This window comes from Ascidiella aspersa, chromosome 4, assembly GCF_963924565.1.
Source record: "Ascidiella aspersa chromosome 4, kaAscAspe10.2, whole genome shotgun sequence".
NCBI lineage: Eukaryota > Metazoa > Chordata > Ascidiacea > Phlebobranchia > Ascidiidae > Ascidiella > Ascidiella aspersa.
In genome coordinates, this window is record NC_139450.1 from 13,927,849 (window position 1) to 13,940,534 (window position 12,686).

Below are 12,686 nucleotides of genomic sequence, written 5' to 3' on the forward strand. Positions count from 1 at the left end.
CTCGCAAGGATCGCAAGGATCGCTCGCTAGGATCGCTCGCAAGGATCGCTAGAATCACAAGGATCGCAAGGATTGCAAGGATCGCTCGCAAGAATCGCAAGGATCGCAAGGATTGCAAGGATCGCTAGGATAGCAAGGATCGCTGGTAGGAAGAGGTGTCCACTTTTCTGCCAAGCATCGTTAAAATCGCAGTAACAAACGGGTCTTCTGGCTGGGAACCAACTGTCGAACGCGTATAAAACGGTTGTTCGGATGGCAAGCCTTTATCGGCAGCAATATTCCTATGACCGTAATTTCCGTTGTGCACCGCCTAAAAACAGACAAAATTATAAATATGTGTAGAAAAGTAAGATGGACACTTCCGGCGCAATTTTTTTTGGTGTTTAAAAGTGGATTGAGTACGTCCCATAACGCAGCAGTTTTCAATTTAACCCTATAATTACGTTTTAAAAAACAGAACTTTACTGTAAAGAAAAAAATTGTTCGTTTTTGTATCAATAAATCTCTGGGGATAGTTGTTCTATATTGGCTACATGCTTATAATCGCTCTAACAGCAAGGGGCAATATAATGCTATTCAAAAGTAGGCATAAAATTACAAATTGTGCTTCGTGATGTTTTTTAAGTTTGAACTTTTAGCCGGCAAATTTTACAGAAAACCTTGGCAAGTTGGCAATAATCCAGATGTAAATTTATGAACTTTCCTTCATAGTTAAAACTTTTTTGAAACCTATGTTACGTCCAATCGCCGGAGAGCGAACTTCAAAACATTTTTTTAACTAACATCCCGACGGGTTTAGGACTTATTCTGATTTAGACGTTATTACGATAGGTATTATAGTTACGAAATTTGTTTTATTCTGACGTTGGTGTTGTTCTAATTTCAGTTCTATGGCTGGTGTTCCTTTGGCCGTATTAGGATATTTTAGAAAGAGCGTAAAACCACAAAACTTGCAAATAATAGGACGTAAAAAGCCAAATTATAGGCGCCTTCGGTGCGTTTATGTTGTCTATTGTCGTTTGTCATGTATTTCGTAGGTGTGACCAATGATACTATAATACCATTTATAGTATCATTAGTGTGACGCCGAATATTTTTAGCTCTGTTGATGTGCCGCAAGTGAAAAAAAGGTTGCGGAGCACTGCTTTAAATGATAACTAAATAAACGGCCCTGCTCAATTTACTATTTTTTCCAACCATATAATATAGGCTATGTAAAAAGATCCTAGCGATCCTTGCGAGCGATCCTAGCGATCCTTGCGAGCGATCCTAGCGATCTTTGCGAGCGATCCTTGCGATCCTTGCGAGCGATCCTAGCGGTCCTAGCGAGCGATCCTTGCGATCCTTGCGAGCGATCCTAGAGATCCTTGCGTTCCTTTGCGAGCGATCCTAGCGATCCTTGCGAGCGATCCTAGCGATCCTTGCGAGCGATCCTTGCAAGCGATCCTTGCGATCCTTGCGAGCGATCCTTGCGATCCTTACAAGCGATCCTTGCGAGCGATCCTAGCGATCCTTGCGATCCTTGCGAGCGATCCTTGCGAGCGATCCTTGCGAGCGATCCTTGCGAGCGATCCTTGCGATCCTTGCGAGCGATCCTTGCAATCCTGTATATTTTAGATGCACCCTTTTGTTGTTATAATTGTATTACGGGTCTGTTTACACCACAAATTAGATACTTTGTTACACTTGGCGTGCAAGTGGTACCCAATTACGAGAAACAAAACATTTAAAGACAAGAAAAGCAAAGACATTGATGACCAACTTTGTCAATGCATAACAAATGCGTTAAAGATGTATTTGCATTCGTTAATCTATTAAGGCGCTTTAGGCTTTGATTTGTTCTTAAGCTGGCGACAATATAAAGAGGTATTTCTTGTTGGTTGGTAATTATGGTAGAAAAAGTGTGTCTTCGCATGTCAGCGGAGGCCATGAGAAAATAAATTCCGAAAGTGATTAATGGAGAGAAAAAAATTGTCTAAAATCACTTTTAAGTTAACAACTGTTAGCAACACGCGGTGAACTCAAAACACAAAGATAGATTGGAACTAAAAAACTAAACTAGCTTACCACAAGAGGAACTTATTCGAAATTAAATTTTGAAGTTTAAGCAGTATGGATTAAACCACTTAAGACAAGTAAAGGCAAATACTTTAAACCATTAACAAAACATCTACTATAACCGATAGCAAAATTTTACTGAACAAACTCGTTTACATTGTGTTTTTTTAATTATGTAAAGTATATTTTATGATCAACGCACGGCGTTTACAAATTAAGCACTCACAGGCGGAATACAAAATAAACCTGTCTCTAGAACCAATTGATTAAATAGTATAATAGTTCGCTAAATATAGATGTCAACAAATTACAAAACGAACCTTTTATAACGTCACAAGCGCGATAAGATTCATTTTAGTGGCATGTAGTCAATATAGACTCCTGTATTAGGAGCGAAATGCTGGCTAAAGTAGCACGTTTTTTTCGTTCGCAAACGAATCACTATAAACCGAACAAATGCAGTTGCTTGAAACGAATTACGTATATATATATAAAAACGTTAACTTGTGTCCATGCTGTCGTCGGCGTTATTGTTGTTTAAAATGTCCTCGCGGCTACTGCTGCTGTTGTGATTTGGCGGGAAGTGAAAGTTCGCCTGCCTTTCGCCATTGCTGGTGTCCATAGCCCTGGGGCTGAAGATAGGCTCCAAGAAGGGGTAAGGCTCGTCGCCGTGCTCATCCATCCATCTTCCCAAGTCCTGCCGCTGGTAGACTAGCATGTACGCCGCTTTGGTCTGGTAATGAAGTGGTGCGATTTAAGCGGTTAAATCACTTTCGTACGATCAAATGACTCGGCTAAGTTTTGAGGCAGGTGGAAGTACTGTCGAAAAGTTTTGATGCCGCAAAACACTTTTTTTTTTACTTTTTCTTATCCGCTGAGTTGATTTTACCTAACTTATAAACCGTGGCATACGATTTAACACACAAGTGATTGACTTAGTTGCAAACGAATTTGATGCACAAACATTTCTACGCAAACAAAGCCCAATATATGTCATGAAAAATAATGATAACTAAGTGAGGTTCAAAAAAATATTTGTCAGGAAACAAGTTTTGGTCATTTACCGCACATACTGTTGTTGTTAGATGTTGTAATCCATCGATGCCATGATTCCACATCATATCAGAGAGTAAAAAAAAGGGTTGTCGAAAAAGAAACTTATTAGCAGCTTACCACTACCCGGTCCTCCGACGACGGAGAGATACTGCTGTCATCAAAGTAATGCCACTCCTTGTCTAAAGCGTTCTTGGCGTAGGCCGTGTAGTGTCCGCCGCCAAGGCCACCGTAATGGTTGGAGACGGCAATCAGGTCGTACCTGCGCTTCTCTTTCGGCCAACTTTCTTGTGCCGAGTTTACGATGAAGTCGGAAAGATCTAAATCCCTGATCAAGAACGCTGGCTTGACAATGGTAAAACGGTTTGCAGCATAATCAATATACAAACGGTGATTTGATTATATAAAAAGACTCGCGGTTTTCGGTCTAACGAAATTGGTCAAGATAAACAATAACAGCATACCTTATGCGGCCAATTCAGACCGTCAGTGGCCAATTTACGTTTTAGCACAAACCTTATTGGAAATTTAACCAAAGTATCGAGTTTGTCCCTGCTGTATCTCGTGTAGCTGAATCGCTTTAGGAAGATGATGAGGACTGGCGGCAACATCCAGAGGTCGAACTTTTTGTTGGCCTGTTGATGTTTTTTGCAGTTGGAGCAATACCTAGGGATTACAGGTGGCATGAGAGACATTATTATTTGTGTGAAACGATGAACAATCGAAACACAAAGCGGAGTTGAATGTTCGTTAATTAACAGGGTTCTTACATTGATTTCGTAGCTGGCATGTGTATTCGGATAACTCTGTGGACCCGCAGTTGATATAAGTGAAAGGCTTATTCCCATAATCAAAAATGCCAAAAGCATAACTGTCCATAACAGCTACTTGCTGTATTGACTGGTTTTATTTTTAACACCATGTATTATATCAATGCTCAGCAACAAAACGGAGTTTTGTTTTTAAATAACTCTTGAAGCTTGGTAAAGCAACAGGCAAAATGTTTACGGTAACCCAACGAATATACAAGTTGGCAAAATTACTGCTTTTCAAGTAGCAAGCGAGATGAACTCCTCGAGTTATAACCGCGTCATGAATCGCAAGTTGAGGGCACATGACCACGCTCATACCCACCAGGCGTCGTCTTTTCCGAGTTTCTCCTCGGTGGTAAAAAGCTCCATGCAGTCGTTAAGGTTGACGCCGGACGCCAACTTCTTCAGGTCAGGCTTCATCGACTCGTGTAGCACCTCGACGTTGGGCCACTGACCGGGAAAGCACGCCTTATACGCTTCCTTTGACCAGTCCGCCGCCACAACTGCGCCATCTGTGCAGAGCGAGATTGTTTAGAGAGTCGACCTAGAATGTGCTTTGACACAGGGGCGTACCCAACACTCCAAAAAAACGTCTGACGTCAATGACTACTGACGTCAAAAAACAGTAGCGTTAATGACGTGATAAAACACGAAAAAAAAAACACGAAAAAAACTATTTAGAAACAGCCAATTGCGAACCCATAGACGCGAAGCGAACACGTGCGTCGTCGACACTCTGCAAGGGCCAGCTGTGAAACCGTTTAGTTTGTATTCGTTAACTTTAGTTGGAAACCTAAACCAAGACTACAAAAGATGATAATATTTAGTACATCCACGAAATTTCGGGAATGTGGCTACGCTAAACTACGGGCATGCCTTTCGGCAAATACAATACAAACGGATAAATTTTTCCAGGTCGCTGTTATGCCACGATTATTGCAACATCTGCACCGCAGCTGTGTGCCAAGTCAGTCCAACCCCCACCACCCCTTCCTGGATACTTCACTGCTTAGACCAGTAGTTCTCAACCTTTTTTTCACTGCGTACCACCTCGAGCTTCTATGATCGTGTTGCGTACCAACAAATTGTCGAAAAACTAACTTTACTCAAAAAGTATTTTAAAAGGGGTGTATTAGCTAATTATAGTTAGCCCGGAAATTTCAAAACAAATGCGACCCACTTCTCTCAAAAAAATTTATATTTTTCAACTTGCAAGATAGTCGTCAAGTTTTGTGATTCTTTGTTCTTTTGCTATGGATGTCATAAAATAAATTTGCATAGATGTTCCGGAAAGATAACAATCGTTAAAGAAGCATAAAATATTTAACCATACAATCACTACAATGAATGAAAAAATGCTTAATCTTTTGGTAAAACTGTAATTTTACTTAAAAACATACTGCGTACAGCAGCGTACCACCCAAAATGACTTCGTACCACAGGTTGAGAACCACTGGCTTAGACACATGCGCAATTTTTGCAATGTGCACTTTTTTGCGACATTAAAAAAAGCGTTGGGATGTGTCGAGGAATGCTAGACGAACTCACATAAAAGGCTGGGGGGAAATACTATAAATTTGTAAATCGTTTTAAGTGCCAGATAGAAAATATGTATAGCTTCGGTTCTTAGTTTCCGGCGAAAAATGTACTTGGCTACAAGCTTCTACCTAAGTGGCCGGAGGGGTCGCAAATTATTTAAGACAATACCTTAGCAAAACATTAGTTTTTTCGTCTTATATTGGCAAAATAGTTTATATAAATCACGTTGAATGTAGAAAGTATTCGATACCTTGTAGTGAAATGGGGTTGTCGTCGTCTAGTAACTGCTTGTACTCCTGGGTGCCGAACGTGTTGACCAATTTCAGCGAGAAAAGCTTATACAGCTGTTGCTCCTCACTCTACAAGTAAAATTAATGATAATTTACAGTAATAAGCAGACAAAACATATTTGTACACTGTACGGGACACAAATAAAACAAATGCTCTCGATACATTTATTTACTATTACGTGAAATACAATAGTCTGATTATTTTTCAACTGTCTCTATCTTTAAGATATACTGATATCCGAAATCAGATTTGGTTGAGATATAACTGAAAGTACTTTTTCACTTTATCTTTCATACCTCGATATCATCTTCATTTTTTTCTTGCTCATCGTCGTCATAATCAGAGCTAAGAAGAGTGTCAATTTTATCCTGGATGTTTTCTTCTGCGATATACCGACTGTATAAATCAAGAAAATTTGTATTTGGCTTCAGTTGTATTCGAGTTAAATCCCGCAATATCGGGGTATTTTTTTGTAATCCTGTTGTACACCGTTTGTAACTCACTATTCGACGACCCTTTAACTTACTGATGACAACTTACTAAGCGTTTTTTAATAGTTTGACATGAAAAGGTCATTGCTCTTATTTTAACCATCTATTCCTGTTTTAACTAAAAGTCAAATATAAAAAAGTATCCCCACACATTTAAGCCATACGTAGCCTACTGAATTATGTCGCAAAATACGAATTCGTATTAAAAATAACTGAGCCTAGATAGTAAGATTATAATTTTGTATTATGATGTCTTATGCCACCACATCGCGGTTTCCGTTGTCGCCAGTTTCGCATCACAAAAAACAGTGCGCTTTAGTTACTTATATACCAAATTATTTAATGTATACATTGCCATAACGAAAACTAAATTGTTTGAAAGTAAATTTTGTTTTTCATGGATTCACTTAACGCTTGATTTAGGTTTTATATTGGCATATTGCTTTTTATATTGAACCTTCAGATAAGTCATGGTTACGTTGTTACTCATAAAAGGAATTTTTTGTTCTTGTTTTTGACGAAAAGGTTGAATTTTGCCACATGCTTTCACGGCTAAACAAGGACATTTAGATACAATACGATTTTCATTTCATCGACATCAGTGTCATATAAACTGGTTGACGGCGAAAAGTCTTTCATATACTCACTATACAGCCCGTAGGACAGCCTTGTACAGCTGCTTGTAGGTGAGGTCCGTTGGCGACACTGGGACCATAGCTGGGTTGCCAAACAAATGACTGCTTCCACTTGAGCTGGCAAAACGAAAACATAATAAACAACGTAGGGTTTGGTAATTTAGTAAAACTTATCAACGCCGCAATAACCTGAAACAGCCGCGTGGTCTCATTAAAACATGCATAACGGGGTAAAATTAAATTAAGATTTTTACTACCCAGTCTGTGAAGATTATTGATCAGCACTCACAAAAAATGTCGGCAAGTCATCTACTAATTTCCGTCCTACCTAATAGATGTTTTACCAAAGATTTATTGTCCCAGATGTACAAACTAAGTTCAGTAGGTAAGTCTCACAATAACAAGCAATTTTGGATTAAGAAAACTCGCCAGTCGGGCTAGTCGGTGTCAATCTGCCTGAAGTGAATTGTACTATAGGCGAGTGCATAATTTCTACCACGCATAAGAAAAATACAGAACTTTGAGAACAGCGTTTTTCCACATGAAAAAACTGCTGCACACCGTCTGCATGTCTTTGTATCATACATTAAAATTATTAAAATAATGACCAACGTTTCGCTGTACACTTGTGTTAGAGAAGGGGTTCTTAAACTTTTTTTTACTGCAGACCCCTAAAAAAAACTTTGGTTCGAGTGGACCACAGTAGGCAAAAAAATTCGAAAACGAAGTTATAAATTGACGTCACATTACAAATTGACATCAGAAATCCCTGATTTCGGTCAAAAATATGAAAGCGATGGAGTCTAAACACTTCGTTTTATTTTTAATTAAACTGTTTTCTATGACAAATTTATTACTTCTTAAATATAAACGTTTCAATTAGGCCTTTATGGACCCCCTTAAACTAGTTCACGTACATCAATGGGTTTATGGACCCCAGTTTAAGAACCCCTGTGTTAGAGACACACAAGTAAAGAACCAGTACAACTAACAGTTTAAGCAAGTATTGTAAGACACGGATGGGTTCAAACAAGGAAGGAATGTTATACCTGATCTGTCGCATGTAGACAGGTACAACTCTTGCAGCATGTGGACTTTGAAACAAGTAGATGTAATCTTTTTCATAAATGTTGCGGATAGACTCATGGCTCTTGAATATTTTATGAAATCTGTTGAATACAATCAAACAAATACTCCAGAAGCCAATATTTATGATGTTTTGTTTATTTTGTTTATTGATACTTATCGCTTTTTTTATATATAAACTACATCTTGGCTCCTTTAAATGTCATACTTCAAAGTTAGTCATAATATCTTAGTCATATATCAATTATTGGGTTCTTAAAGTTTGATTAGGTAAAGTGCCTTTCAATAAATGGATTTATCATTAACCTGCTGTTGTAGACATCTGTAGCCGTCATTTGTGAAGTTGGAACCTCATTAAACTTACACACAGCGGCACAAACGTCATTGATGTTGCTTGTTTTTGTTACAGTCACTTTGTACTGCAACGTAAATTAACACAGAATTTTTTTTGTATGTTTGCACATTTTTTCCATTAATTATACTATAGCGTTCCCCTTAGATCTTCAAGTCCAACTTTTAGGTTTAAAACCATTTGCATATTAGAAAAACTGAAAGTTTTTCTAAAGAAAAAAGATTTCTAAAATTTACAATTGGAATATTCAAACTCTCTGTGCAAAGGCTATACAATACCTTGTCCAAATTAAAAAAAAATAGGGAGCATGACTACACTCTAAAGAAGTGACGTTGTTGCTTTGAAATCAAAGAGTGTTACAATAATAGACACATATCTATTTCACAGCCTCATGTTTCTAAACAATTTTTCACAACTCAATTTAGTTATTTTTACAGCAAAATTTTACTCACTTTTATCAAATCTTCTGTGTGGTCAACAGGTACATAAGTGCATTCAACAACTCTGTCACGCTTTACTGGTAATGGCAGAGAAATGAAACAGAATGGGTCAAAAGTTACAGAGACCCTTGGGCACTCTGGACAATCAACAGTACTACGAAATAAACCATGCAGCACATCCACAATGACAGACTCGTTGCGTTTCTGATGGTTTGTCCATGCTTCCTGAGCGACCTCAGAGTCTGGCCTTCCATCTGCTTCTTTTGCCTCAACATACCTAAAAGACATTTGTGTTTTGCAAAGCAGTGTTAAACTGCACCCCTTTAAAGGGATTGGTAACTTACGGCTTCTTTGCTACTCTGTTCAGGTCTTCATGCAGTCCATCTACCAGAAATGAGAGAAGTTCTTGGCTGTCATGTTGCTGGTATCCTGAGAACCTTGGTGCAAACTGCCCGACTGACATCTGACAAATTGTAAATATGTAAGTGTGGACTCTGACAATATTATTTCACTTATGATACAAAAACATAAATTTCAACAAACTTCAATTATAGAATAGATTTCTTAAGATTTCTAGAGCATGGAGGACAGTGTAGTGTATATGCTTTAATCTTAGTAAAGTCTTTGATGCAAAACAGTAGTATGAGATTTCACATGAAATTACAAAATAATAATAAACCTTGAATTCTCTTGGAGCAAGTGAAGATTGCTCCCCGGACCAAATGGTGTGCACCAGCTGAGCATAGGCTTTGGCAAGTTTGCCTCCCATTCCTAGTGGATTGTCCCTGTTCAAGTCTTTTTTGTAAGTTCCATCTAAAAAAAATATTTAAAAAACACTTAATTACTCAAAAGTTTAACCTGACTAAATATAATCAACATTGATATGTTTTAGGTATAGTTTACAATAAATAAGTTCTGAAAATAAACAACATACCTTGAAAGTACTTGGTCAATACAGGGACATTGCTGAGGCACTGGAGTGCACTGTTCATAAAGCAAGTGTTGCCTAGATTGTTGAGGCCACATAATCCTGGTGTGTACATCTTGCTTTTGTAGTTTGATGATGGACTGTTGCTTCGTAACTTGTAGTTGTTGCTACTGGAACCACTACTCCAAACGCTAACTGAATTGCTGTTGCTGGTAATAAGTTCACTTGTGTTTTTGCATTTTTTAACTTGTTTGTAGCATGTTATATAAGGTAGTGCTATAGACATAATATTAAACTACACATAATTATATTGGAATAAAACTGATATTGTTTTTACATAAATAATGGTTTGAAACTATACCTGCTTTTAAAGCTGGACCCATTTAAGAAAGATGTTCCTTTTTTAGCACTACTATGTTTCCAATCACCGTTATTATCTTGAGTTTCAATCAAAACAAGCTAAAACATATGTAATTAAAACACAAATACCAAAGAATACAACAAACCTTTTAAATTTATACAACATACCTGTTGTTTTTGTAAGGAACAGTCTTCAACTGTGCGATCAGAGATAACCAGTTCTTCATAGTCAGATTCTAAGTATGCGTTCCACATCCTAGTAGGCTTATTATCCGCAATTTTAAACATCTTTCGCATTTCTTTGTCAAGTGCAGCTGAGTGTAGTAACAGGTAATTTAATGTCTTCAAATAATTGCAAACAGATTTTTGGGATACAAGTTTAATATTTGTTTAAGGTAATACACTTACAAATAGTAGTGCTTCTACTAACGGATTTTGTTATGAAATCTTCTTTATCGTCATATACGGCAAGCTTTAACTTGATTTCATAAACTTCAACAATGGCTTCTTCCATAATACCTTGGGTAATTATCTGAAAAAAAAATAATTTATGATTTTAATAAATAAAAAAATAGTAAACCTGATTATTTTTGTTTTGTTATAAAAATGATTGTGCTGTATGAGTTTATACACGGCACAGAGAACATTTGAATGTATTTAAAATAATTACTTTTCTTTTGATTGGTGGTTGATCCTTTACTTTTCCATACCAATCAACCAGCATGTTCCAAGCCTTTTCTGGTACAAGTTCGTAGTTGATTCCTGATATCATATTGTCCTTAATCTCTTCATAAGTGTCATCTGAAATAGTAGAGTTTGTCTTTTTGAAAGATTAGGTTTTGAAATGTGAAAATTTTCACTTAAACCTCCGTTGGCAATCTTACCTGTATAAAGCCCAGAGTTGTCAATCAGTCCAGGAGGTTCAACTCCAGAACACCTTGATATCTGCCAACCAAATGTGTCATTGGATACCCACTTTTCAAAAATTGAATACCAATGAAAATCAATAAGACACCTTAAAACAAAATATTTTTATTAAAGTATTTGAATTACCTATTATTCACAAATTAAAAATGAAGCGAATACTCATACCATGTTTGTCCTTTGACAAAAGGGCTGTTTTTAAGCTCTTCGATTTGCTTTTTTCGTGTTTCCTGGGTTTCAGGGTCAACAGTTTCTTCTTCTTTTTGTTCTCCCATATTTACCAATGTACTTTAGACTAAAACGGAATTTTATTTTGAAACAAGTTGTTTTCAACATGTAAAATGAGATAAATGCACAAATTTGTTTTTTAAGATATAATTTGCATTTAACCTACGATGAATACACAACTGTGTTTCTTTAAAATAAATAGTTCCTAATTTTTAAAACACAGTATTTTTCAGAAATGCAATTGGGTGCTGGTCTAGAATCCTACTACCTTTTTTACAGTAACGAAACGAGTTGTCAATTTTGAAATTACAAGGAGAGACTAAATATTGGGTAATAAATATAATAATAATACCCGACTTACCCAAACGCTAACTCACAGCCCAACCCAAATAATTTTAGCAATATAAACCCCTGGACGAAAACGTGGTAGGATTCTAGTTCACCGCCTGCAATTGTTTAGTTTAGGACTTTATGTAAGCATAAAATTTGGGGAAAAACGTTTTTGGGTGAATAACACCATACAGGCCGGCCAGATTGGAAACTTTGGATTTTGCGCGGGGGAGACGATTTTGCAGCTTAAAATTGCGCGGCTGTAACAACATCTCTGCCCAAGTTTGCGCGGCTGTAATAACGTTATTTGTCAAATTTGCACGGCTAAAAATGGAGTACTATGGCTGAAAACCGTTAGGGCGACGTAAGTTTGCGTAGCTGACCGCATTTTACGTTGGTTTTACATGAAATGCGCGGCTATGACCGCGGCTGAGCGGTAAACTGCGCGGGCCTTTCCAACCTGGCAGGCCGGAACTGTTTGGGAGTGTTGTGTAGTGAAGGTTGAGTAAAACTAGATTGATTCCGTTATATCCTAAATAATGCGTTTTGGTGAAAATCATACAGTTTAAATACTGACAGTTTTAACGCGACACAATTATTGTTTCCTAGTCAACTCAAAACCTTGCGATATGACCAGCGTTTTTAAGTAGGATGGCGACAATTTGCATAAATCAGTCATACATGTCGAAAGATGACCAGAGCAGTGAGCCGTGTCCGCTGTCTATGATGAGAGAGCTGAAGCAAAGAGATTTAAACCAGTGCAGTCTCTTTGGCTGAAGCAAAGTCTTCGGACTAAAGAAGACCTAGCTCAACGACATTAAATTTTTATAAACTTTTAAATTAGTACATATAGGTGCTATTAATGTATGTAGTATTTAACGTAGTGGCAACTGTTTATACTAACAGTAGCCTAGCATGGTGTCGTAATTTAGTTCCTCTTTTAAGGGTGTTGAATTCTCTTTTGCGACATGTAGCGGAAATTTTTAAATGTACAAGGCTTTCTAATTTACGAAAAAGGCAGTCACAAATAGCGGCAAGTCGGACTTCGAAGGCTGTTAAGGCAATGTACATTTAGTAGCATGTTTAGCCCTCTTTTTGTTGGGATAAATTTACGGCCCTGTTCTACAATCCTACCACAGCGTTAAAACAATTATTAAAT

At 37.5% G+C, this 12,686-nt stretch overlaps 1 protein-coding gene across 2 annotated transcripts; it reads right to left on the reverse strand.

The window, feature by feature from the left end:
• Positions 1 to 1,631: 1,631 nt before the first annotated feature.
• LOC146148041 (ubiquitin carboxyl-terminal hydrolase 4-like) lies at positions 1,632 to 11,266 on the reverse strand. Of its 2 annotated transcripts, none has more exons than XM_083388318.1 (19): positions 11,138 to 11,266; positions 10,930 to 11,060; positions 10,716 to 10,846; positions 10,454 to 10,577; positions 10,214 to 10,359; positions 10,047 to 10,144; positions 9,692 to 9,888; positions 9,437 to 9,570; positions 9,102 to 9,220; positions 8,770 to 9,034; positions 8,272 to 8,384; positions 7,929 to 8,048; positions 6,892 to 6,996; positions 6,050 to 6,149; positions 5,713 to 5,821; positions 4,246 to 4,435; positions 3,628 to 3,777; positions 3,232 to 3,439; positions 1,632 to 2,791 (listed from the first exon to the last, which is right to left on the reverse strand). In XM_083388318.1, exons 1-19 carry the CDS (start codon positions 11,242 to 11,244, stop codon positions 2,558 to 2,560), a joined length of 2,781 nt encoding a protein of 926 aa, XP_083244444.1. In that variant the 5' UTR covers positions 11,245 to 11,266; the 3' UTR covers positions 1,632 to 2,557. The 2 variants fall into 2 exon arrangements, with proteins under 2 accessions (XP_083244444.1, XP_083244443.1); XM_083388317.1 differs by having other exon boundaries at positions 9,692 to 9,894.
• Between the last annotated feature and the right edge of the window lie 1,420 nt (positions 11,267 to 12,686).